The sequence below is a fragment of the Mobula birostris genome, chromosome 8, assembly GCF_030028105.1.
Source record: "Mobula birostris isolate sMobBir1 chromosome 8, sMobBir1.hap1, whole genome shotgun sequence".
In the NCBI taxonomy this organism is placed as follows: Eukaryota; Metazoa; Chordata; class Chondrichthyes; order Myliobatiformes; family Myliobatidae; genus Mobula; species Mobula birostris.
Window position 1 is genome coordinate 68802661 of NC_092377.1, and position 26820 is coordinate 68829480.

The following is a 26820-nucleotide window of genomic DNA, read 5'->3' on the forward strand; positions in this document are numbered from 1 at the left end:
GATTGGTTTGTCTCCCAGATGCTTGCAGAGCAGCTGAAAATACAGATGGGATTTGTTCTTCAGAATAAACTTTATTTGCCATTTACATGTATCAGGAATTTGCTGTGGTGTTGGCATGGCATGCAGAAGAAAAAACAACATTCAAACATTGAATCTCCAGCCTCAATTCTTTACAATCATGGATATGGAGTGAGTATAATTACCAGCATATATTTACAAACCAAACAACACTATAATGTGGTTTAGTGTTTACAGTGCAATGCATAACTGGGTTAATAGATGTGGGATCCAGCTAGAATGGTTGATCAGATTAACTGCAGGGGAGAGAAGGAACTTGTAAGATGGTGTATACAGTAGAAGCTAATAGCACATGCTGCTGTTCAAATAGCATACTTGCACCTGCCATATGTTTTCAACCAATATACCCTTTCAACCAATATGCAACATCCTCATTAAGAGGATGTTGCATATTGGTTGAAAGGGTATAAAAGATCAATGGGAGGGGGTGCTTCGGGGTAGTTTTTGGGCTTTACCAATGGGCCAGTTTCAAACACCACAGATCAGAATGTGTGGTGTGCTGTGGAGGTGGGGGGGGGGCTGTATACTTAAATAGTATTTTAGTGGTTCTACCTTAATAAATGAAGCTTTGTCACTTGAAGCAGATAATTGGTGTTTGTCTTTCTGCCTGAGTCAGAATGGAGGACCTTGTGTACCAAAATGTACGAGGATGTTGTTGCTTTGCTCTTGAAGTCTGGCACAACCTGTTTGAGTGCAACCATGGAACTCCCTGTATCATGAATTGTGTGTGTTTAATGCTGCCAAAGCTTTCTAGTTTGTACTTTGTATTTAAACATCCTTGCTTGGATATACATAGGAGGAGAGGGGGGCTGTCAGTGATCACGAAAGGAATTCCCTTTCTCTCTGACTGGAAACTTGCCTTGAGTATACTACTACAAGAGTATAAGATATAAAATGTATTTTTTTAATGAAATGATGAGAATCGGAATAAAATGACAATGCATAGGAAGTCTGCAGTATTGAGAATCAGTTATTGACATTGGCTTGCTTTTTAAAAAAAAACAGAACACACAACAACACATGAAGCTGAGGCACTAATGTTGCTAACTGTTTTTCAAAAATAAACTTATGGCGGTTGGATTTGTCAAGCATAACAAAATACAGTATCCTTGGTTCCTGCATTGACCTCCTGAGCTGTCATGTGTATTGAAATGAATGTATCAAAATGGTTCTGGCTTGTTTTGAATTGAAAATATTAACACTTTGAAAATGCCCAATAAATAGATTACTGGGACCAGCATTTTGTGATTATCGTTGGTTAAAGTTGGGAAATGGCACAGAACAAAAATAGTCAATGAAATCCTTCATGTTGCCTTTAGCTGTACATGCACGTGGTGTATTTCACTGCAAAACGAAAAGGAGTTTTATCTCGGGGGGGGGGGCAGTTCTCAAGTCATTCCTTACTGATGTGAGTGAAACTAACCTCTCAGAAAGGCATCTTTTCACTTCAATGCGGTCAGAGGATAGGTCTGAATCCAATAGACTTCCACAATTATTCCTGCCATTATTTCTGGCTGCCCAAATTTAAAACTAAAGGCAAATGTTAACTTGTGAAAGTAATTATTTGCTCAGACACAAAATTCTTGCCCTTTATGAATCTTTCCAACTGGTATTTGGTGAAATACCTGCAGAATGAGTAATGTCATTTCCATTTCTTCACAGTAAGGTTAAATTCAATATCCAATCAAATGCTTGTGGAAGTAAACACTGGTTTTGGACTTGGACATGTCAAAAGTGTATTTTTGATCTTATTCACACTACCAGTAAGTGTGAAATATGACAAATGGTCACTTTAAAACACTAAATTGTGCCTTTCCATTTTCCTGTAATATGTTGAGTTAGCTCTAATTGTGACATGTTAACAATGAGCTTTTAACTGCCTTCTGAAATGGCTCAGTAATTATCTATTCCTCCTATGAGGGGAGAAATAAATTGAGCTATGTTATGTTCTTTGAGTCTAAGACTCTTCATGTACTTTATTTGCTTTGTCATTGTGCAATTTATTTTTGATTTGTGATTGTTTTTGATTCAATGTAGTAATCTGGAAAACTTAATTTGGCCTTTTAAATGGCCCTCTTGAAGCAAAGCCATAACTTGGCAGAATAATGTTTTGTCATGGTAACAGTCTAAACTCTGCATTAAGTATTGTCTGAAATGATTCTTCTACAGATGGAGAGATGGCTCATGAACTATCAGATCCACCAAAAGTGCACCCTGGAGGTAAACGGATGGAATGTCAGATAGTCCACAATATTGTAGTGGTCTCTAAGGCTTTTACTGGATGCATAGTTGTCAAAATATTGGTCCACATCTTAAATTAGGAGTGAAGACATTTGGCAAATCGTGAAACTGAATTCAATGAATTGACTTGTTTGTAGATAACAAAATAATTGTTCCTATTTACAAGCAAGAAAAGTGTTGGTGGAACACAGGTCAGGCAGAATTTGTGGAGGGAAATAGCTGACATTTTTTTTTTTTGAGGCGTGGCCCTCCCTCTGCACTGAAAGAGGTGAGACGAAGGGGAAGTGTGGGACAAGAGCTGGTAACTGGAAGGCGGTTCCAGGTGAGCTGAGGGTGATGAGGAGGGAGGAGTGGAAATAGAAATGAGCTGTAAGATTAGGGGAGAGAAGATGGAGGGAAGTGGGTAACTTGAAATTAGGAAAACTGATGTCTTTGTCATAGCTTTTTAGATATGAGCTGGAGTTGTCTGCCTAATCCAAAAATACTGGAATTTTGGAGTGTGTTCAGTTCTTAAAACATCTTGTCTGATTTAATGATAGACCATGAAGATATAGGAGCAGAATTGGGCCATTTGGCCCAACGAGTCTGCTCCACCATTTCATCATGGCTGATTGAATTTTCCTCTCAGCCCCAATATCCCTTCATGCCCCGACCAATCAGGATCTCTCAACCTCTGCCTTAAATATTTATAGACTTGGCCTCTACAGCTGCCTGTAGCAAAAAAATTCCATAGATTCACCATCCTCTGGGTAAAAGAAGTTCCTCATCTGTTCTAGACTCCTCTGTTTTGAGGTCATGTCCGATGGTGTTCAACTCTTCCATAGGGAAATCCCCTCCATACCCACTCTATCAAGGCCTTGTACCATTTGATAAGATTCAGTGAGATCACATCTTGTTCTTCCGAAAGAGCCATCAAATGCTCTTCAGATTTCAAGCCATTCAATCCTGGAATCATTTAGATATGAACTGGAGTTTTGTGTGGATGCTGTGTGATGTTACCCTGGTACAAATAGTACCATGAAATAGTGGACAGTACACCATATGTAATTAATGATTTAACTTTATAATTTTGACTAGAGGGTTAGTAAAGAAAAGGGCCCATTTTAATGAAACAGTCTAATGTGCACGTTGGAGCTCAGTTTCCAGTCCATTAGTCCTCCATTGTCCTTTTACCACCCCTTTTTCCCCCCCCCCCCCCCCCCCAACCGCTTCGTCAACTCCCGGACCCACTCCGAGTCCACTCCGTCCTGCGGTCTACCATCTCTCCTTTCTCACATCTTCTCTCCATTTCTCACTGAACAGAAGACCTAGAACACCTTGCTCTCAGGCACACAAAAAAGCACTCCCTTCATTGGATGGTACACATTCCAAAGCCCCGGTTATTTCTGATCATAACCCAAACACTGCTGCTACAGAAAAACCATTTACATTAGCAGCAAAATCTTTCCCAGGGCATTACAGAAACCTCTCCAGTTTCAGCACATCCTAAGATTAAGGGGCACAAACCTGCTCAGAATACTCCAAGTGAGGCCTCAGTGTTTTATGATTCAACATTCCATCCTTTTATATTCTAGTCCTCTGAAATGAATGCTAACATTGCATCTGCCTTTGTCACCAGACTTAACTGCAACTCGACCTTTAGAGAATCCTGTACATGGGCTCCCAAGTCCCATTGCGCCTCAGATCTTTGTATTTTCCTTCTATTTGGAAAATAGTCGACACTTTCATTTATTTTCCAAAAGTGCATGACCATATACATCCATCTGACAGTTCTTTGCCCACTCTCTTAAGTCCTTCAGTAGCCCCTCTACTTCCTCAAAACTACCTGCCCCTCCAGCTATATTCGTATTGTCTGAAAACTTTGCAACAAAGCCATGAATTCCGTCATTCAAATCATTGGCATACAATGTAAAAAGGATCTAACACAACTAGTTTCTGACAGCCAGCCAGCAAAGGCTCCCTTTATTGCCACTCTTTGCCTCCTGGAAATCAGTCACTGCTTTATCCATGCTAGTATCTTTCCTGTAATACCATGGGCTCAAGCTTATTAAGCAGCCTCGTGTGGCACCTTGTCAAAGGCTGCCTGAAAATCAGTTTAAAAAAGGATGAGTATTGCAGGAATCCAAGTGTGAGAACCATTTACTACAGAACATAAACATCAGTACAGAATTCTAATGGTCCAGTTTTATTCTGTCTTGTGATCGTGAATTGGCCCAATTATTTTTGCTTGATGTGACTACATGAGTGATATTGCCAACAGATCAGGTTCAAAAACTAGCTCTGCCAACACTTGAGAAGAATGAAAGGTCGAAGACTTGTCTGAGATGCCATCAGGGATCTGGCCTAATTGTGAGAATAAATTTGGTTTGGGGTTGCCTTTCATTAGAGGGGAAAAAAATTGGAATCTAAAGCCTGTCAATATGAGCAATATGGTTACGTTTGCCTACTTGTAACAATTTGTTTGAGTAAATAAATATTAAAAATTTCTATTCCAGTGTAAGCAAGAGACACATTTGGATTCAAGATGTTGGAAGACTTTAATAAACCTTCAAGCAGTGGAACATTAGTCTTTACTGAAGTTGAAGGTTAATGTTAGCTGTTGCCTATAACAATTAACAGTGTAATCAGAGCTTTTAATCAAACAACAAGCAAATTGATAAATGAAAGGAATTTGACATGAAGGCAAAAGAATGAGCTAAGAAAAGATTCCAGCTCTTTGGAAAAATTTGGCCCTGGCTGAGGATGTTCTGAATGTTTGTTTCTCGCAGTATTCACATTGAATATATCTGAATGTATTTCTATCTACAGACAATTTGTTTCAAGTGTCTATTGAAGTAAAATTTGGTGCAAATTTCAAAGAATTTGAAGAGATGGACAAAAGAATTTCAAGATCGCTTAAAAGACTGGTGAGTTGCTTGCTGCTTCTGTGCCAAGATCCTTTCTCCTTATTAATTGAATCATTTACTATTTTTCAGCTAATGGAAAAACTTTCAACATTTTCAACATTTAAAGAGTTGTTCCTTCTAACTGTTAAGAGGTAAAATTCAAATGATTTCTATGCATTTTGTAATTTTCACATATTGAGATACTGTGTGGGAAAGGCCATTCTGGTCCTTCATGCTGCCCAGCAACGCTTGATTTAACCTTGGCCTAATCATGGGACAATTTGCAGTGACCAGTTAACCTACCAACCCGTATGTCTTTGGGCTGTAGGAGGAAACCTGAGCACCCGGAGGAAACCCATATGGTCATAGGGAGAATGTAGAAACTCCTTGCAGATAGTGGCATAGATTACACATTGTATTGATCAGTTTATGATTCTAAGAGATTTTAAAATGATTTCAGAATTTCAATACTACACTAAGCTGAGTGAAGTTTCATCATGTGCTTGTTTAGCAGAGCAATTTGAAGTCCACAATGTTTAATTGGAGTTGCTCAGTACTTGCCTGATCAGTGTTCATCCTGTATAGGTTCCTTTCTTTAATTGGATTGATGCTGGGCAAAATTTCCTTTGGAGATTACTGTTTCTCATGGAGCAACAGAAGTCCTGAAACTTGCACAGGGAATTGATTTGATATCTGTAGTACAAGATGAAAAGTTCAGTCTGCAAGAATTTCTTGATTTTTTTTCCCCCCCCCAAAAGTGCATTTACTCTAATTTACTTGTCCTTCAATTTCAGGATCAATGCTCCAGGCTTGGTCTTTGCCTATTGGTCATATTTCAGTTCAGGGCAAGAAAATGTCTACATTTCCCTTGAGAAAAGAGTGAAGCAACTGTTATCTGTATCTAATTTGCGCTATGGAAAGGCTGTAGTAGTTTTGACATCTATTGAAGGTAAAAGAAATGTTTCTTGAAAAATCATTTATTAAATCTTAATGCAAAAGATTTATTATTTTTAGGGTATGAACTGTTTAAACTTTCAAAGCAACCAACAATTGATGGTTGACTTGCCAGTAACTTGAACTTTACCATTTTGAGGAATGGAGAAACATTAATTGCTTGATGCATCCTACAGATGTGGATGAATGTGTCTCTGGGCTTTCCATGTGTGATCCTGAAGCCAACTGTTTGAATACTTTTGGTTTTTACTCTTGTCAATGTGCCAAGGGATTCAATGACCCATCTTCAATTGCTTCTGGCATCAACTGTGTCAAGAATGTGAAATCAGGTATTTATGAATTGATCTGTAGCAAGTCATTATTGCTCTTGGCTTTCTAACTGACATCCTAGCAAGTGAATTCCATTGCTACGAATTTCTTTGTTGGGGAAATGGATATTAAAATATTATAGCTTCCTAGATGGGTTGGGTTTCTGAAGAACTGGAGTAAGTGTCATAGAATTGTAACTTAAGACAATTTTTAATACACTTTGAAAATTTTGTATTAACAATGGTTGCCATTTGAAATGTTTATGCTTATTGGAGGCTGTACTTGGTAATGTTGAAGATTGTGAATTAACACTGCAGCATTATTGTAAACATTGAGAAACCAAAAGGTAGAACAGCTAGCTTCCCCACAAGCCTGCTAAGTATGAGTTTTCTGCTGTTTGTTTCAATTAACTACTGCAACAACTTGGATGCTTTCCTGCAGAACTTAATCTTTTGTTTTATTGACATGCTGCAAGAAGATCCTACTGGAGATGAATAAAAATACTAATAACAGAATACTGTTATGTGGGAAGGTTGGAGAAATTGGCTGAAATTAGCCTGGTTATATTTAATATCTAATGTACTGTTTGGAACTGTCTGAACCTGCAGTATTCCACTGCCCAGTATTTCCTCACTCATAATCTGTTGACACAAAGATGCTGCTGGATTAATAGAATCTGTATTGGATGTTTTTTTAAAAAGTGTATTGGAAAAGTTATGCAGGGTGGGATTGGAAGCTGTTGCCAACAATATAACTGACAAAGTGTAGAATAGTGAAGACTATTACAGCTGTATTTCAATATGCTATTTGGGGTTTGGTCAACCATTTTCAGTAAATATAGACTTTCTCTTTATAGAAATTGGCTTTATGTCCTCATCTGGTTTACACAAAATCCTAGCTGGTGTTATCACGTTTATAATTTTGATCCTGGCAATAACTTTAGCTCTCCTTTTTGTGATGAGTAAAAGGCAAAATAAAAGAATCTTGTGACTGGAGTTCAGATGACTTGCTCCCAATGGTTGAACCATTTTTCCCTCAAGAAATGAGAAGTGAAGAATTAGTAGTGTTTGAATCTGAAACACAAAATAGCAGAATTGTCTTCAAGAAAGTTGAACAAGTTGACATTGTGGTTGGACACCAACTTGATGGCACTGAATGTAAATCAGTGCAAAACAATTGACCGTGGAAATTCCATCTTTTAAGGAAAAAAAACACAACCCAAACAATGGGGTGGGATAGTGGGAAAAGCTTGCTATATGCTAATTGGTTTTCCTAATTCATAGATGCATAATATCTCGATGCCTTATGTCAATGCTTTTGACATTTACTATTCATGTTCATTTGTTTTCTGCCATTGATAACTAAAAAAATCTATATAGATTATGCAAAATTTTGAAGTTGCTACCAATATTGTAAATTGTGTTGTAACTTCCCTCAAATGGTCTTAACCATAAAGTTTAATTGTTTTTCAAACATTATGAAAACTTCGAGTTCAAGGGTTAGAACATTCCTGACCTGGGTAGTGTTGGTATGCTGCAACTGCTAACCTGAGTTGGTGAACAATAGGGAAGAATGGTATCAATGAAGGGTGGTTAATTGCTAATAGTATGGAATAATTTCTTTAGTTTTGAGACTGTAATGATCAGGAGGCAGTGTTGAACTTTGGATATATGTGCTTTTGAGTTGGTTTTCAAAATTACAAAGCTCAATGCATCCAGGAGGATGAAAGCCAGAAAATCTTTTGTGGGCATGTCTTAAACCAATTTGTTGATTTTTAGCAATTTATTGAATATAATGTTGAATACATTCCTGTTTGGATTGGGAATTCTTGAGTTAACAATTCTAAATGTTTATTTTCAAAATGTATTTCTGGAAACAAAAATAAATTGTATTCATCAATACTTGTTTGTTTTTACTTTTGAGTTATCTAATTCTGTCCTGGAGTATTTGTTTTGTTAATCCAAGTATTTATCATTATTGTCTGCAGTGAGAGTATTTGTATTTCTAAGTCAGTTCTTTATATAGCTCTCAAGTAAAGTAAATTCAATGAGTTGATTTACTCTGAATTGTAACTCCTAAATTTGTCTTTCATAATTTAATATTCTACTTGTGATTTTATTCAATGAGGAATTTGCTATCCTATAAGTCACGAGTTTTAAACGCTCATCTGTATGCACCATAATCATTTTTTCAAGGCATAGAAAAGTAACTAGATAATTTGGTTCAAGTCCAGTTTGCACTGCAACTTGCAGCAAATACATGAATATTAACTGACGAGCTTAGAATTTTCCAGTTTAGAATTTGTCAAAGCCTGTACAAAGGACTGTCTTCAAGAAGAGCAAGTTCTCATGACCAACATGAAAAAACAATTCCATTATTCTTCGCTGCTGTTGTCAGTATTTTATCAGATGTCCATTCTCAATTTTTTTTTAAATTGCTGCACTTAAAATCTATGAAGAAACTTTAAGATGAATTGTACTCCTCACAGGCTCATGATAATTTATAAATTTGTAAATTTTTCAATCTATTTGGTTTTAATGGATGTCATTTGGTGGATGAAAACAGGCCTGGAAAAATAAGTTGTCTATTTAACTTGTCAATGGTAAAACTGGCTACACTGAAGATGCTCAGGTGAATGATTCTTAAAACTTGCTGTAGATCTATAACAAGAGGAAGAGATACCTCTATGCTTTTGATTTCCTTGATAACAAGTTACAGATGCATTATCTTGCCAGAAAAGTCTTGAGGTTTTGCAGCTAATCTTGTAAATGGCAGGCACTGTTATTATCTATGACGTAGTATTTAACTTGAAAATACATCAGCCCCACCACTCAGTCCAAAATACTGTTTATGTAGATGTTGACTAGTGTGCTGTTCTCTTTCGAGTCTCAGACTTGGCTGTACTTTCTGGGATTTTGGAGATTAACTACATCATGCTACCCTTCTCCACACAATCGCAATGTTAATCTTGAGCTGTTGGAAAGGTCCAAAAATATTTACATTTAGCCCAGATTGAATATTTCTGCAGCTCTTAGTGACAAGTTTAGTGGGGGCAGGGGGGAACCTACTAATTACCCAGAATCTCCATGATTATTGCTCAAGTTCTAATTTTTTTTATAAAAAGTATAAGTACATTTTTTTATTTCAGAAACAAAGGCTTTCTTCTCAATTCGTCTCTGCATTGAAGAACTGTCACATGACCATTGAGGGAGACTCTGGTAAATGTCTCACTGCAGTCTACCCTTGTATGTTTGAATACACATGGTGCAACTGGACTGTTGCAGCAAGTCACTGGAAAGGTGTTGTAGTGCAAATACACGGATTCTCATCACCAGAAGACTGCAACCAGAATAGGGATGAAATTTGTATTTCACAACAAATTGCTCAGCAGGTGGCACAAGCCTGTCTCAACAAAACTCAAAACTTTGTCAATAGTGTTTTAGCAGTGTATGCCACCTTTGAGCCGGGGAGATCAAACCAAGCTGAAAAGTGTTTCCAAGTTGAGTCTCACATGTCAAATGAGATTCAGGCTTCTAGCCCTTCACTTTATGCTGTGCTGATGCTATCTAATTTTGGAATATCCCAGGAAATTAATGTTGCTCCTGACAGTGAAGCTGATGAAAAGTCTATCGTGAACCAGCCTAACAATTTGATCAGTGGTGAAGCTGCAGAACTGGTATCTTGGAATTGTGAGGGAAGATGGAGTGATGCTCATTTTCAGGTATTTGCCCAACCAATGGCTAAAAAACAGAGCGCTTGGAAATCCACTGAGCAAAGTGATTACTTTCTGGTTTCCAGCCATGGAGTGCAAGTATCTGCTCAACAGCATGCATCAAATTTAGAATATGTCCATTTGTGGAATTCTCTTTGTGCAGTACTACTCAGTAGGATCTCCCAAACGCTTCCTTCCACTCATTTTGAATTCTCCAGTCTACTGAGACCATCACTTTCCCATGTAGGCTTTTATGGAAGCACCCCTTCAGAGGAAATGCAATACAGAGGGAAATCTGTGCAGTTAGATATATCAAAAGGAATCTCAATGGATCTCGTGAAATCATTTGACTCTGCAGACAGGTGGATGGCACTGGAAAGTAATCTTGTATCTGATGACTGGGTTTCACCTAGCTGGGATGTGTTTGAAAATCTTGGTAGTGGAAATTTGGGCTATAAAAGGATGTTGCCAGTGGAAACATTGCAGACATATAAATACATGCAAACCAAAACTGATCATAATGAGCCATGGGAGCCTCAGAGCTCAGTGGAAATCATCAATGCTGGAATGAGAGAATCTGAAATGATCTACTCTGTTAGTCTGGATCAAATGGTACTCTCTTCATTAACTCCCTCATTTCATGACTGTATATGGATGAAAACTAAATCCCAGAATTTGTTTGTAGTTGAGGGTGGTTTGCAGACTTTGTACCAAACTGATGAAACAGTGCCATTGATTGCACCAAGCCATGTACCCACAACATTGGAAACAAACTCCAGTCTGGTGACTGGAAATGAATCCAGGAATTCTGAAGTGCAGTGGCTAAAAACACAAATGTTGAGTAGCAGGACTTTTATTGAGCTAGTACAGCAGGATACTGAAGCTACTGAAAAGGAGATTGATAAGACCAGTTTACTTGGTGCTCAACCTACAATTAATCCATCTGTTTCACATCCACCTGTGTCGATGACATTAGTACCAAAACTTCAAGATGAAGATGTAGGTAAGTGGTGTTTATTGCCAGAATGAAATGTTGGGGGAGTTCATCCAAAGATGTTTAATCCTTTTGTAGTTCCTAATAGATATTCAGATTTGGTATGTTTTTTCCCCACAGTATCTTTTTTTTTTTTTCCTTTTCCAGCCACAACTTCATTTTCTGGTCTGTAGTGTTCAGCAAAAATGTAGGTAGACTGATCAAGTCTGACTGGTGACACAATCCTAAATTGCTGCAAAATTATTGAACACAGAATAATGATGCAACAGATGAAAGTATTAAATGGAGGAAATGCAAGTTACCACTGATGCAAACTTTTGTCCTTTAACTGTTTATTTTTAAACTAAACTTTTTTTAGAAAGTACAGGTCACTTATTGGAAGTTTCTGCCAGAGTGTACTTGGCAAATGTTGTTTATAAGAATCTTCGTCATCTGGAAAAACGGCTCCTGCAATCTGTTCAGAACCTGGTAGGAATAATTGGGACCTGTTCTTTTGACCCTGCTAACCCTCCCAATGGTGAGACAAGGGAAGTTTGTTAAACGGTCTTTATTTTTCTTCATGCAGATTATGAACAGTCTGATGTCATTTTACCCACCTCTGCAGAAAATTCTCCCCAAAGGAGCCAAAAGGTACAGATTAATGTAACCTGAAATATTTCCTTCATTAGTAATGATGAAATTAAAAGGCACAGAGGAACATTAAGGTGCTACACATGTGCCTGTGAGGTACAAGACACTTCAGGATTCTTGGACACAAGCAGAGGTTTAGGAGAAAATTGACTTGACAGCCCATTTGGAAGAACATAAATTCTACACCCCCACCTCAACCATTCCCATATATCCCAGTATTTTTGGATCTCTAGATACTTGAGTTTGGTTCAGATCAACATGGAAGTATGGATGGAGGAAAGAGACAGAAGGGTTGGCAGAAATCAGCAGCTTGAGGCTCAGCTGATAGACTTGGACATATTGCAAAAAGGTACAACTGGCTTTGTTAGGTAATTACGAGGGGTGATTGTTAAGTTTGTGGCCTAAAGTAGAAGGAGTCAATTTTAGAAAACCTAGCACATTTATTTTTCAACATAGTCCCCTCCTACATTTACACACTAAGTCCAGCGGTCGTGGAGTATACGGATCTTGGACCTCCAGAAAGTGACTACAGCGGGGGTGATTAATAAGTTTGTGGCCCCATGTAGAAGGAGATAAGTTATGCAGCTCTCATTACACACCCATGCAGCTCAACTCTGAGTGATTATGCAGAAAGTTTGAAGTTAATAATTCATCTCCTACCGTAGGCCACAAACTTATCATTCACCCCTGCTGTGGACACTTTCTGGAGGTCCAAGATCCACATGCTTCATGACCTCTGGACTAAGTGTGTAAATGTAGGAGGGGACTAAGTTGAAAAATGAGTGTGCCAGGCTTTCTAAAATTGATTCCTTCTACCTTAGGTCATGAACTTATCAATCACCCCTCGTAAACTCCCATGAAATGCACAAAATGGGAGCCATGAAGCACCTCGAGGCTGATCTATGCTGATGTCAACTTTTCTCTAGTATTTCTCCAAATTCCCCTCTCACTTGATCCACCAAATATTGAACAACCTCCCTTTTAAAGACTTTGTATGCTCCAGCTTCCACCAACTGTTTGGACAGTAAATTCTAGCTTGAGTATAAATTTCTACATTGTGGTTTTAAATGACTGGCTCTTTATGGTTATGTCCCCCAGTTTGAGATTTTCCTGTTAATGAAAACATCCCAACATTTAACCAGTCAAGACTCTGAGAATCTTGTATGTTTGAATAATGTCACCCTTATCTTGAACTTCAAGGACAGGGCAAAACAATTTTCTCTTTTCAGAGGACAACGCTCATCTCCAGGAATTCACTTGATAGACCTCTTGTACTGTTTCCAACCTTGCCATTTTTTTTTTACATAAGGTGACAACTGTCGGCAGTATCTCAACGGAGGCTTGCCCAATTGCAAAAATACCTGCATCCTCTGCAACAACCACCAAAAATGGTGTTTGCTGTCTTACCACTTTTTGGACTTGCCCTCCAGCTTTTCGTGCTCTATGCATTGGAACAAAAAGCTCTGTGCTTTGTCTTTTTCCATTTAGGTAAATGTGGTTTGAATGGTAGTGCAGGAGAGGGTTTCAGATTGCTGGGGCATTAGGAATGGTTGAGAGGGAGGTGAGACCAGTAATAAAATAAATAGTCTGCACCTGGGCAGGACGAGGACAGTGTCCTGGGGTGTGTGTGTGTGTGTGGGGAGGGGGGGGTTGTTAGTGCCATTCAGATGGGTTTAAACTACTATGACAAAGGGATAGGAACCTAGGCACTAAAAAACAATGCAAAAGTTAACAAAGTGGAGTACAGGAAAGTCAAATGTAAAAAGCAAAAAATTATAAGATTCTTGCAGACAATGAGTGTAAAAACTGTAACTCCTGACTTCTATTTCTGAAGTTAATCAGAATCAGGTTTATTATCACTGGTATGTGACATGAAATTTAAGTTGGCGGCAGCAGTTCAATGCAGTACATAATCTAGCAGAGGAAAACAAAAAATAAGTAAATTTGCATATATTGGATAGATTTTAAAATGTGCAAAAACGAATGTATATTTAAAAAGTGAGGTATTGTCTAAAGATTCAATGTCCGTTTAGGAATCGGAGGGCAGAGGGGAAGAAGCTGTTCCTGAATCGCTGAGTGAGTGCCTTCAGGCTTTTGTATCTCCTACCTGATGGTAACAGTGAGAAAAGGGCATGCCCTGGGTGCTGGAGGTCCTTAATAATGAACACTGCCTTTCTGAGACACTGCTCCCTAAAGATCAAATAGCCCACTGCAAGTAGGCTCTGAGAAACTGCTCTGAAAAGAATTCAATCCATATTCTTGCCAATTTAGTGTCCAATTGATGTGTAGATTAAAAATCTTCCATGATAATTGCTGTTTCCTTCAATTATGCCCTTTGAGATTTTGCCATTCATGCTGTGACCTACTGAGAGTCACATTTAGGGGATGTATAGATCACTCTGACTTGTGTTTTAAGACAGAATCAGAATTAGGCCATTTGACCCATGGAGTCTGTTCTGCAACTTCATGGCTAATTTATTATCCCCCTCAAACCACCCCCCCCCCACATTTTCCTGTGTTCTCCCCATAACCCATATTTATTGTGGGTTTATTTTTTCTGTTCTTTAAGCTTAGTGTATTTTTATGCTGCATTGGATCTGGAGTAACAATCATTTTGTTGTCTGTTTACACCAGTGTACTGAACGACAAGAAATGATCCTGAATCTTGAAATTCAAATATTTGACACCAACCCATTGGGCTAAACTCGTATGCAATGCACAAATGCATTAAGGGATAATTGCCATGCTAACAAGAGAACTCCACTCTTTGGAAAGAATAGTTTAATGACAACTATTTTCTCAAGAGTCTGGCCTACACCAACATGACGATCTTTGTTTTGCCTTTCATAATTTCAACCTAAACATGACTCGGCACAGCTCTGCTCTCTTGATCAAGTATGCTATCCCCTTGTTCTTTAAGTTCCCTTCCCTTGTCTACCACTACTGAGTGGACATTAAAATCATAAAATTTGGAATTGGAATCTGTTTATTCAGCAATACAGTACAAAGTAGGCTCTTCTGGCCCTTTGAGCCTCGCCAACCCTGCAATCCCTGAGAGACAATTTTACAAGGCCAATTAACCTACCCATTATGTCTTTAAGCCGAGAGAAAACCAGATGACCAGGAAAAAAAATCCACCCATCCCACGGGGAGGATGTGTGAAGGTTCCTTACAGAACGCCACCAGAATTGAACTGTGGGATACCATTGTGCTAACTGCTATGTACTATAGCACCCTATTGTCACTGAGTTGTGTTGTGGCAGTAGTACTGTGCAGAAGATGAAAATTGGAGTTTCAGAATTGGTGGAAAAGACAAATAACAAGGTGGTGGTCATGGGCTGTTCAGGAATCCTATAGTGCTGGGGAAGAAACTGCTCCTGAAGTTGTACTGGGCTTCTGTGCCACCTCCATGGAAAAATGCACAATTTTCCTTAGTCATTTTCTGTAAATCAGTCAAAACATGTAGACTGATTAGTATAATTGTCAAACAACATGCCTGACAATTCAATGAACTCAAATATTTGCTGTGCCAATCTTGGTAACGGCCATGGGGAAACAGTACTTCTAAGTAAAACTAATCTCGATTTTAAACTCGACTGGTGAATGGTGTCTGGCTCCATTGTCTTTGCTCTTGTTATAGGCATATGCAACATGTATGTACATTCTATGATGCAAGAATAATTGATCCAAAGCTTAAAGTAGTTGTTCCAATCCATTCCCACAATCTGAAATTTTACCTGCTCTGTGGAAAATAGTGAAAACTGCAACTGTTCTTTTATTTTTAGCTCACTTAGTCTAATTTTGTTCTTTAATTATTCACTGTTTGACTAACTTGGACCAATTAAATAATATTTTTGAAGTCTAGTATATCAGCAGTGAACTAGTGAAAGAATGCAGTAAGGTGCTGTGCAGTGACTATAAATGTAGATGTGAAATATTTTTAATGAAGCATAAACTAGTATTGATCACACAAAGCAATGTGCACAACATCTTAAGACGTGGGGAAAAATATCTTGGTTTGGAATTTAGTGAGGAAGTAAATGGACAAGCAAGTTATTTCAACTGTCAAGTGTTGGCTAATCCAGTTTTGCAGTGATTGTTAGCAGCACAATGCTGGAGGAACTCAGCAGGCCAGGCAGCATCTATTTGTGTTGCTTTGGATTTCCAGTATTTGTAGTTGTTCATGATATCAGTGATTGTTCATTGCAGGATCAGTCCTTCAGGATTCCACTTTGTCTATGAACTGCACTTTGGTCCAAATGGAGAGAATGTCCAACACACTCTACAGACGCATATGAACAGCTTGTCAAATAAGTTGGTAGCTAACATACAGAAAGGACAAGTCCACTTGGTGTCAATAACAGTGAAAGGTAATTAAAATATGCTGCTTAAAAGCTAGGAAATGAGCTTAAAATTCTTGGTGCCAAAGTAGGAATAACTGCTGATTGTACTAAAGACACTCGTCTATTAGATGTAGCCTTGTTCCCTTGTATCAATAGGCTATACTATTCCACAAAACTAAAGTCCTGAAATTCACCCTTTGTTATGTTTTGCTATTCAGTGGGGGTACAGAAATGAAAGAACTAAATTTGATCTTTGTGTCTGAAGTGAATGCAAGGCGATATTGGCCTCTTGGTCTGTAGTTTTCACTATTAGAGGCTGCGTATGGAGGAACGAATTTGAATTCAATAGGTTGAGCAGCATCTAAGGGGGAATGGATGGCAGGGGGGTGGGGGAGTGAAGGAATTGTAGATGTTTTAAGTCAAAAACCTGTATCAGGACTTCCCAGCAGATTCAGTCCAGTATCAACAGCTCTTGGATCACCGGAGTACGATTTGTTTATATTGCAGGATCATACAAAAAAATCTTTTTGGTGGAGCTATATAAAGAATCCAATAATATTGACACAGTCTTGTGATTTGGGAAGGAGCTTCATTAGAGTTTGAATACCAACAGTAAATGGAAATTTTTATTTTTTAGTTGCCAAATGTGGAATTGAAAGCTAGTTTACACACCAAAGATCAGTGTAGAGGGATGTGGAAAGACTACTTCCTCATGGGTCTGTCTCATTACATTTGGTTTTTCCTGTTCATGGTGATGAATAAAGCACATTATTAATTGTGACAATATTTCAATTTGTATGTTGGTGTGAAGCTGTAGATTTTTAAACTCTGTTTTTGTTCAGATGCTGAATGTTTTTCCAGTTTAATTATCAACAACCTCTCTAAGTGCATATGTAAAGTTGGATAGATGTGATCTTTCATTTGGGGTTATCAACATCTTTACAGAGTTAACTTGATTCAAGAAAACAATCAGTTTCTCTCTAATGATGGGAAAGAATGTAGCAAGGTTTACTGCATTATATGTTACCATATCCAAACAGCACTTCTGCCATTTGCTTGTTTCACACCCAGGGCACCTGTAAACTACCAAAGTCAGAACAAGTTGTTGGAAACAACTGAGGAGCTGGCAAGCAGTTCTTGTTCTGGGAATATGGTGGGGTATTGTGTACAATACAATGAAGTACTCCACCTTTCACTGTAGTATGGAACTAGGTATGAAACATGGGTATAAACTTAGACCACATCATATGGCCATGAAATTAATTGTCAGAAATCCTTTGCATTACAAGAAACAAATGTTGCTGTTTGCACAAATCAATGTGAAAGTGCTATGAATGTTTAAGATCACTTTTTAAAAAAAACTAACTTTATTCAGTGTTTGACACTGCCATTTGGATTTGTTCATTTTGTCAATGCAACTTCAGCTTTTCTTGCCTGCCAGTTCTGCTCTTCACCTGCCTGACCCAAAAAAAAATTCCAGAGATGTTACAAATACCCTATTCTTCACTGGGTCTTTGTTCAAAAGTAAGTGGTTTAAATGTTTTGCGAAGTACTGCTGAGGTGGCTTGGTTGGTAGATGGCAGAGGGTAGTACTGGGGGGAAATCTTCTCCTTTTGGAAAAAACTGCTTTCCAAGAAATTTGAGTGGAACTGTTAGCTTAATTAAAAACTTGGTCTGTAGTCTGCTTGAATCTTCCTGTGCTGTTTGCTAATTCAATAACCTTGTTTTCAGAAATGTTAGTAATGTACTGTGCTGCTGCTAACTTTCATGGTATTTATACATGAGTATAGTATATAAAATTGAGGGCATAGGGTAAATGCAAGCAGGCTTTTACAACTGAGGTTTGCAGGGATGACAACCAGAGGTAGTTTTAAGGGTGAAAGTTTAAGGAAAACCTGAGGGGAAACTTCTGAGTCATAAGTGTGGAACGAGCTGCCAATGCCAGTGGTGCATGTCGGCTCTGCTTCAACAAAAGTTTGGATAGATACGTGGGTGGGAGGGATATGGAGGATTATGGTCCAGGTGCAGATCGATGAGATGAGACAGTTGAAAAGGTTCAGTACAGTCTAGATGGGCTGAAGGGCCTGTTCCTGAGTTGTACTTCTCTATAACTCTAGGTATGTATGCCCATCGCAAAAATTTGAACTTGATTAATACCTTATGATTTTTCATCATAGTTTTCCTTGAGAATGAAATCAAATGAAGCTGTAAGAGACCATAAAGGAAAGTTTATAGAAATGGGCATTGACTTTTTTCAGGGTTTTATGATCTTGCACTGAAACAACAAATTTGAATTAATCCTTGAATAAAATTATTCAAATGTCAGTAACTGAAATTTATAGAAACTTATTATACTCATTACACAATTGGGTGGCAAACCAAAGCCACACATGCCCAAGATAGCAGTGCTACCCTTTGATTCTTTAAGCCCCACCTGTAATGAAGATGCATGGCTATCCTTTCTCTAAATTAAACATCTTGGAAATGGCAACTGTCACCATAACTCCATGCATGTCGTAGTCACAGCACTACAACACAAGCTGACCCTTCAGCCTGTCTAGTCTGTGCTGAACTGTTCTGCTGTTTCATCCTATCAACAAGCGCACAGACCATAGACATCCATACCCCTCGGGAATATACTTATCCAAACTTGACTGTTGAAATCCAACCTGCATCGACTATTTCTTGGCAGCCTATTCCACACTTTTACCACGCTCTGAGTAGAGAGATTCCTCCTTGTGTTCCCCTTAATTATTTCACTTTTTTGGCCTTAATCTATTACCTCTAGTTCACGTTTCACTTAACCTCAGTGGGAAAAGCCTGCTTGCATTAATTCTATCTATATCCTCTCAATTTTGTATACCTTTTATCAATTCTACACTCCAGGGCATAAAATCTTATAACAGACACAACCTTTCCCTGTAATGTGTGTCCTGGCAACAGCTTTGTAAATTTTCTCTTGTCTCTTTCAATCTTATTGATGCCTTTCCTATTGGCACATAGGTAACTAGAACTGCACACAGTATTCCAAATTTGCTCTTGACAACATCTTGCAAACTTCACGTAACATCTCAGTACTTCATTTTATGTAGGCCAATGTGCCAAAAGCTCTCTCTATAACCCTATGTGATGCCACTTTCAAGGAATGATGGATCTGTAGTCCCAGGTGTGATCATCAAGCAAGATGTGGGAGATGCCTCCTCTGTGAGCAGTGCATCTAGGTCTAGTTCCTTGTAGATAGTGTCAGAGAACTGGAGCTGAATGGCCTTCAGCTTGGGAGAACGAGGAGGTGATGGACAAGAACTTGCAGGGATGTAGTCGTACCCAAGTTGCAAGAGGCAGACAGATAGGTGACTGTCAGGAGAGGGAAAGGTTTAGGCAGTTTGTGTGGAGGACCACTGTGGAGTGTGTTGGTGGGGAATTGCATACCAGAGGAAAGCTGCAGCGACCAGTTATCTGAAACTGAGTCTGGCTCAGAAGGGAAGGGAGGAGAGTGGTGACAGGGAAACAATGGGCCATCGTGTGGATGTGGAAAGACTCTCTTGGATGCCGTGTTGCCTCCCAAATGTTAGTTGGGGGATGTCTTAGGTTAGGGCCACAAAATTCCTAAGGGGGAGGGTGAGCAACCAAATGTTGTATGTATTGGTCCCAATGATTTGGAAAGGGATGAGGTCCTGAAGAGAGAATATAGGGAGTTGGGCAGAAAACAGAAAAGCAGTACCTCAAGCGTAGTAGTCTCTACTTTCCTGCCTGTGCCACACACCATTGAGGGTAAGAGTAGGGTGACTTGGCAAATGTGGGACTGCAGGAAAGGATTTCAGATTTGTGGATCATTGGGATCCCTATATGATCTGAGGAAGTGGAAGGATGGGTTAGTAAGTTTGCAGATGACATGGGTTGGTGGTGTTGTGGATAGTGTTAAAGGATGTTGTACGGTAGGTCACAACAGAACATTGACAATGCAGAGCTGGGCTGAAAAGTAGCAGATGGAGTTCAATTGGGAAAAGTGAAGTGATACACTTTGAGGTTAAATTTGCAGTCAGAGTACAAGGTTATTGGCAGGGTTCTAAACAATATGGAGAAACGGGGATCTTGAGGTGCACATTAATGGATCCCTCAAAGTTGCAGCATAAGTTCAGGATCGGAATCAGGTTTAATATCACTGGCAAATTTGTTCACTTGGTGATAGTACAATGCAATACATGATAAATATAGAAATTAATTTGCCTCCAACTTTCACCCTGCCCTCAAGTTTACCTGGTCCATTTCTGACACCTCCCTCCCCTTTCTAGATCTTTCTGTCTCTGGAGACAACTTATCCACTGATGTCTACTATAAGCCTACTGACTCTCTCAGCTATCTGGACTATTCTTCTTCTCACCCTGTCTCTTTCAAAAATGCTATCCCCTTCTCGCAATTCCTCCATCACCATCGCATCTGCTCTCAGGATGAGGCTTTTCATTCCAGGACGAGGGAGATGTCCTCCTTTTTTAAAGAAAGGGGCTTCCCTTCCTCCACTATCAACTCTGCTCTCAAATGTATCTCCCCCATTTCACGTACATCTGCTCTCACTCCACCCTCCCGCCACCCCACTAGGAATAGGGTTCCCCTGGTCCTCACCTACCACCCCACCAGCCTCCGGGTCCAACATATTATTCTAAGTAACTTCCGCCACCTCCAATGGGATCCCACCACTAAGCACATCTTTCCCTCCCCCCATCTGTCTGCTTTCCACAGGGATCACTCCCTACGCGACTCCCTTGTCCATTCGTTTCCCCCCCCCCCCCCATCCCTCCCCACTGATCTCCCTCCTGGCACTTATCCTTGTAAGCGGAACAAGTGCTACACATGCCCTTACACTTCCTCCCTTACCACCATTCAGGGCCCCAGACAGTCCTTCCAGGTGAGGCGACACTTCACCTGTGAGTCGGTTGGGGTGATATACTGCGTCCAGTGCTCCTGATGTGGCCTTCTATATATTGGCGAGACCCGACACAGACTGGGAGACCGCTTTGCTGAACACCTACTCTCTGTCCGCCAGAGAAAGCAGGATCTCCCAGTGGCCACACATTTTAATTCCACATCCCATTCCCATTCTGACATGTCTATCCACGGCCTCCTCTACTGTAAAGATGAAGCCACACTCAGGCTGGAGGAACAACACTTTATATTCCGTCTGGGTAGCCTCCAACCTGATGGCATGAACATCGACTTCTCTAACTTCCGCTAATGCCCCACCTCCCCCTCGTACCCCATCCATTATCACTCTCCTTTTTCTCCCTCTGACTATATCCCTTGCCCATCCTCTGGGTCCCCCCCCACTTGTCTTTCTCCCTGGACCTCCTGTCCCATGATCCTCTTGTATCCCCTTTGCCAATCACCTGTCCAGCTCTTGGCTCCATCCCTCCCCCTCCTGTCTTCTCCTATCATTTTGGATCTCCCCCTCTCCCTCCCACTTTTGAATCTCTTTCTAGCACTTCCTTCAGTTAGTCTTGACGAAGGGTCTCAGCCTGAAATGTTGACTGTACCTCTTTCTAGAGGTGCAGCCTGGCCTGCTGCGTTCACCAGCAAACTTGATGTGTGTTGCCTGAATTTCCAACATCTGCAGAATTCCTCGTGTTACTGTTAGTATATGTATATTTAATAGCTAAATTAAAATATTAGTGTAAAACTAGGTGGTGATCGTTAGTTCAATGTCCATTTCAGAATTGGATGGCAGAGTAGCTATTCCTGAATCACTATGCTGCCTTCCTGATGGTAACAATGAGAAGAGGGCAATGAGAAGTGGATAGGGTGGTTGAGGACTGTGTAAAAGCCAAGGAAAGGGCAAAAGTTGGTTTAAAAAGAAAATAAATGAAATTGGATGATTGGGAAGCTTTTAAAAATCCAACTAAAAGCTATAAGGGAAAAGATGAAATGAGGGAAAACTAGCCAACAATATAAAGCAGGATACTAAGTTGTTTTTTTTCTAGTTATGTAAAAGGGAGGTGAGAGTTGACATTGGACCACTGGAAAATGAAGTTGGTGAGGTAGTAATGGGGGACAAAAAAATGGCAGATGAGCTGAAGTACTTTGCATCAGTCTTCATTGTGAAAGACAAGCTGTATGCCAGAGAACTGAGTCAGGGAGCAGGAGTGAGTGCCCTTGCTATTATGAAGGGGGGAAAAGTGCTGGGTCTTAAGGTGGAAAGACACCTGGACAGGATGGACTACATCCCAGAATCCCGAGAAGCTGCTGAAGAGATAACAGATGCATTATTCATGATCTTTCAAGAATCACTTGGTTCTGGCATGGTCCTGGAGGACTGGAAGATTGCAAATGTCACTCCACGCATTAAGGAGGGCTAAGAGGAAATTGTAGGTCAGTTAGCATAACCTCCGTGGTTGGGGGAAGGTGTTGGAGTATTAAGAATTCATTTTGGGGTACTTGGAGACTAAAGATATGTCAGTCAGCATGGTTTCTGTGACGGGAAATCTAGTCTGACAAATGTGTTAGATTTCTTTGAGGAAGTAATAAGCAGGTTGGACAAAAAGGCAACAGATGTCATTTGGATTTTCAGAAGGCTGCTTAACAAGATAAAGTCCTATGGTATTACTGGAAATGTACCGGCATGGATAGTGGAATGGCTGATAAGCAGGAGGCAGTGAGGGGGGCCTTTTCTGGCTGGCTGTCAGTGACTAGTGGTGATCCTCTGGTCAGTACCGGGACGGTTACTTTTCATTGTCAATGATTTAAATCATGAAGTTGATAGCTTTGGCAAAGTTTGCAGGTGATATGAAGATGGGTGGAGGTGTAGGCAGTGCTGAGGATGCAATGCGATTGCAACAGGACTTGGACAAATTGGAAGAATGGGCAAAAATGTGGCAGATGGCATGCAGTATTGGGAAACATAAAATAATACATTTTGGTTAAATGAATGATAGTGCAGACTAATACCTAAATGGGGTGAAGGTTTGAACATCAGAGGACTCCCAGAAGGTTTACAGGTTGAGTCTATGGTAAAGGCAAATGGTATGTTGGCATGTATTTCAAGGGGAATAGAATATACAAACGAGATAATGCTGAGCTTTTATAAGACACTAGTCAGGCTGCACTTGGGAGTACTGTCAACAGTTTTGCCCCATAATCTCAGGATGTGTTCTCATTGGAGAGAGTCCAGAGGAGGTTCACAAGGATGATTCTGAAAATGAAGGGGTTAACATGAGCACTTGGCAGCTTTGGGCCTATATTCACTGGAATTTAGAAGAATGCAGGGGGATCTCATTGAAACCTACTGAATGTTGAAAGGACTAGATAGGGTGGATGTGGAGAGGATGTTTCCTATGGTGGTGGGGGTAATCCAGAGCTGGAGGGTACATCCTCAAAATTGAGGGGCAACATTTTAGAATGGGTAAGGAGGAATTTTTTTTTTTTTTTTTATAGCCAGAGTAGTGAATCTGTGGACTGCTCTGCCACAGACTGCAGTGGAGTCCAGGGCTGTATGTATATTTGAAGTGGAAGTTGATTGATGTCCCTGCAATCAAGAATCTAAGGATATGGAGAGAGGGTAGGTGTAAGGGGTTGAGTGGGATCCAGGATCAGCCATGATGGAATGGGGGAGCAGACTTGATGGGCTGAATGGCCTAATTCTGCTCCTGTGTCTTGTGGTCTAGTTGTGTATGTTGTGTTGGTCTTTTAGTCAGAGGATTGAATTCAAGAGCTGAGGTAATGTTGCAGGTTTAAAATTGGTTGGACAACTCTTGTAGTATGTATTGAGTTCTGGTCACCTGCAAGGGGCAGGTGGAGCCTTAAGAGGGTGCAGAGTAGATATACCAAGATGCTGCCTGGATTAGAGAGCATGTCCAATGAGGGCAGGTTGAGTGAGCAACAGTTTTTGTCTTTGAAGTGAAGGAGAATGAGAGGTGACTTGATAGAGGTGAACAAAGTAAGAGGTACAGATTGACTGGACACCCAGACTTTTTCTCCAGGGTGGAAGTAGTTAATGAGGGCACAACCTTCAGCTGTTTGGAGGAAAATGTGGGGTAGGTGTGTTATTGTGGTGGTAGAGGCAGATACATCAGGGATGTTACAGAGACTCTTGGATGGATACAAGGATAAAAGAAAAATGGTGGGCTATGTGGGAGGGGAAGGTTAAGGGTCAGCTCAACATTGTGGGCCAAAGGGCCTGTGCTGTATTTATTTTTGTTCTAAATAATTTGAACACATAAATGCAATTTTTGAGTGTGAAATTTTCTTGTCAAGAATTGAGATTGCATGGATTTGCAGACAGCTTTGCAGATTGCTCCTCATTCAAATAACTTGCACCAAATTACAGGGATCTGGTAAAATGCTGTTTAGTTATGTATGATGTAAAAACATTTTGACATCAAATGAAGTAATTAACTGGTGCTGAAAATGGCACTTTAAATATTTCCCAAACCTTAAAAAAAAAAACAAACACACACACACACACACACACACCCCCCCCCCCCCCCCCCCCAAAAAATATTGAAATTCCTGGAACAAGTCATTCTGGGCCTTCCAATGCAAATTTTGAGCATCATTGGTGAACTACTGAACAAGTTTCTTTAAGATTCACTAAGATCAGGTTATTTAAAGAAACTGCAAAATTCATAATGTATGCTGACAGGATAACATGAGGAAAGTTGAAAATGTTGCTGTGGATTGATCTGGATAATCTTGAAATGTGATTGTTTTACAAAGCAGCTCAATTTGAAGGCAGAAATTTGACTTAAAAGCTGAGCTAGAAAATACTGGCAAGAGATCAGTTCGTGACTGGAACAAAGCAAAAAGTTAAGCTAGAGGTTCTGAAACTCTGGAATTTGATCCCTGAAACTTTTAACTCTTTAAAATCTTGCAAGGCAATATTAACACACATTTATCGATATGAGTTGTTTTCAGTTATCTTGGTAAAGTCTCACTACAGGCATAGTCTTGCTGATGAAAATGATGCTACATACATGACTCTCAAACAACAATACAAGCCAGATACAAAATATTGTCATTGTTGGTGCAGTCACAAAAGTCTTGATGTAAATTGTTTACTTTTGTGCATATAACCAAGTTGTTATATCTTTACATTTATGTGGTACAATAATTAGAAATGTTTTTCAATTGACCTTAAAGATTAATATTAATAATTTCTGAATATTTTAACATGCTTTCAATCTTTGTTATACTAATAGTACTATAATAAAACAAAATACATATAAATAAGGAACTAGACTTGGACTTTTTCCCATTTAGTCCATAATTATTCTTAATGCATTAATCTCCACCCAAAATTACCACGGGATGTAAGTGCTACTTGGTGTGTGCCAAAATTGGCAATGATCTGAGGTTCACCACCACCATTCTATGTCGTCATCAGAAAAGTTGAATTTTCTGTTCATTTCTTTCAGGAAAAATTAAATGTCTCTATGTTCCACCTTTCAACAACATTCAACCAACTTTAATGTTAATGAAGTAGATTAACTTTTTTGGGTAGGAAAGTAAATTAAATTTGAGTTAATGTTTGATTTCTTTCAGATTCTGGTTTTCGGTTCTCATTTGGCATTAAGGAAATCTTAACTGCATCTGCTGTCGGAGCATTCTTGCTTGTGTCATTAGCACTAGCCCTCTGCTTTGTGATATTTAAAAGATCGCACAAAAACTATTTCAAAACTCATAACCCATATGCAGCCAGTATATTGGGAAGATACTCATCTTCAGAGGAATTGGAAAGTGAGGAATCATTACTTACTGTGCGACATGAAGTGTAAATTATATATCATTCAGAAAATTTCAACCAATACCTGAAGAAGTGAGTGATCAAGAAACTGATTCTGAGATGATCAGTTTGCCTGCAAGAAAAACTTGGCCTGTTGTTAAGATGTTTCCTTGATGAAAGGAATGACAGAAATGGGAAAGATGCAGAGATTGTTTTGAAACTACATGGGAAGAGTTGTGTGCAACACCTGGCATTCCTTGAATAAGATGGCAATATTCTGTATAGTTTTTGAGACTGGTTGAGATTAAGTGCTCAGAATGTCTTCACTCCACTCTATACAATTTTATACAGCAATACTATTAAAAACCTAAATGATAGCGAGGAGCTGGGTTCCATATTTCTGTTCTTGTGCCAGTTCTTTGCATTAAAGTGAAAGTATTTGAACATGTCTGAGCAATGACTGAAATCTGATATTCTGTCAGCTACAGACAATTGAAGTCACTCTGCTTTTAGTTGCTTTAGTTTTGTTGGTAACTAAATCATTTTAATATTTTTCTTCAACCATTGGGTTTAAAGACAAAAGTTTTATGGTGGATCTTGGTGTATGAAAGGCAAAAATAAACCTGGTTACTTATCACATCTTGTTGGGCTTTATTGAAAACTCTATTTGCATTACCTTGAGTGGATGGATCACCTGATGGAATTTGCATTGTCAGAGCTCCACATTCTACTAGCATTTTATCAAAGAAAGATTTTTATTTCCTACTTTTCTTTCCCTAATGAATGAAGGGGGTTAATGTGCCCCTTAAGGATTGCTTAACTAGGTTTGTAAACAATTTTGGCATACCTTTGCTCCAAACATCAGCTAAAGTACAGCATCCAGTAAATCATTTTAAACTCTGCTTGCCAATTCCTGGAACCATTACTTTGTGAAAAGTATCACATGCATCTTTAAAAGGAAGCAG

At 39.4% G+C, this 26820-nt stretch overlaps 1 protein-coding gene across 2 annotated transcripts; it reads left to right on the plus strand.

Moving 5' to 3' along the window:
- LOC140202208 (uncharacterized) lies at positions 1 to 26473 on the plus strand. Of its 2 annotated transcripts, none has more exons than XR_011887036.1 (8): positions 1 to 189; positions 2248 to 2298; positions 5128 to 5225; positions 5999 to 6153; positions 6335 to 6487; positions 9616 to 11182; positions 16013 to 16173; positions 25675 to 26473. XR_011887036.1 is itself a non-coding variant. In XM_072267073.1 (8 exons), exons 6-8 carry the CDS (start codon positions 9664 to 9666, stop codon positions 25714 to 25716), a joined length of 1626 nt encoding a protein of 541 aa, XP_072123174.1. In that variant the 5' UTR covers positions 1 to 189; positions 2248 to 2298; positions 5128 to 5225; positions 5999 to 6153; positions 6335 to 6487; positions 9616 to 9663; the 3' UTR covers positions 25717 to 26473. The 2 variants fall into 2 exon arrangements, 1 of the variants encoding a protein (XP_072123174.1); XM_072267073.1 differs by lacking the exon at positions 16013 to 16173 and adding an exon at positions 11739 to 11803.
- The last annotated feature ends 347 nt before the right edge of the window (positions 26474 to 26820 follow it).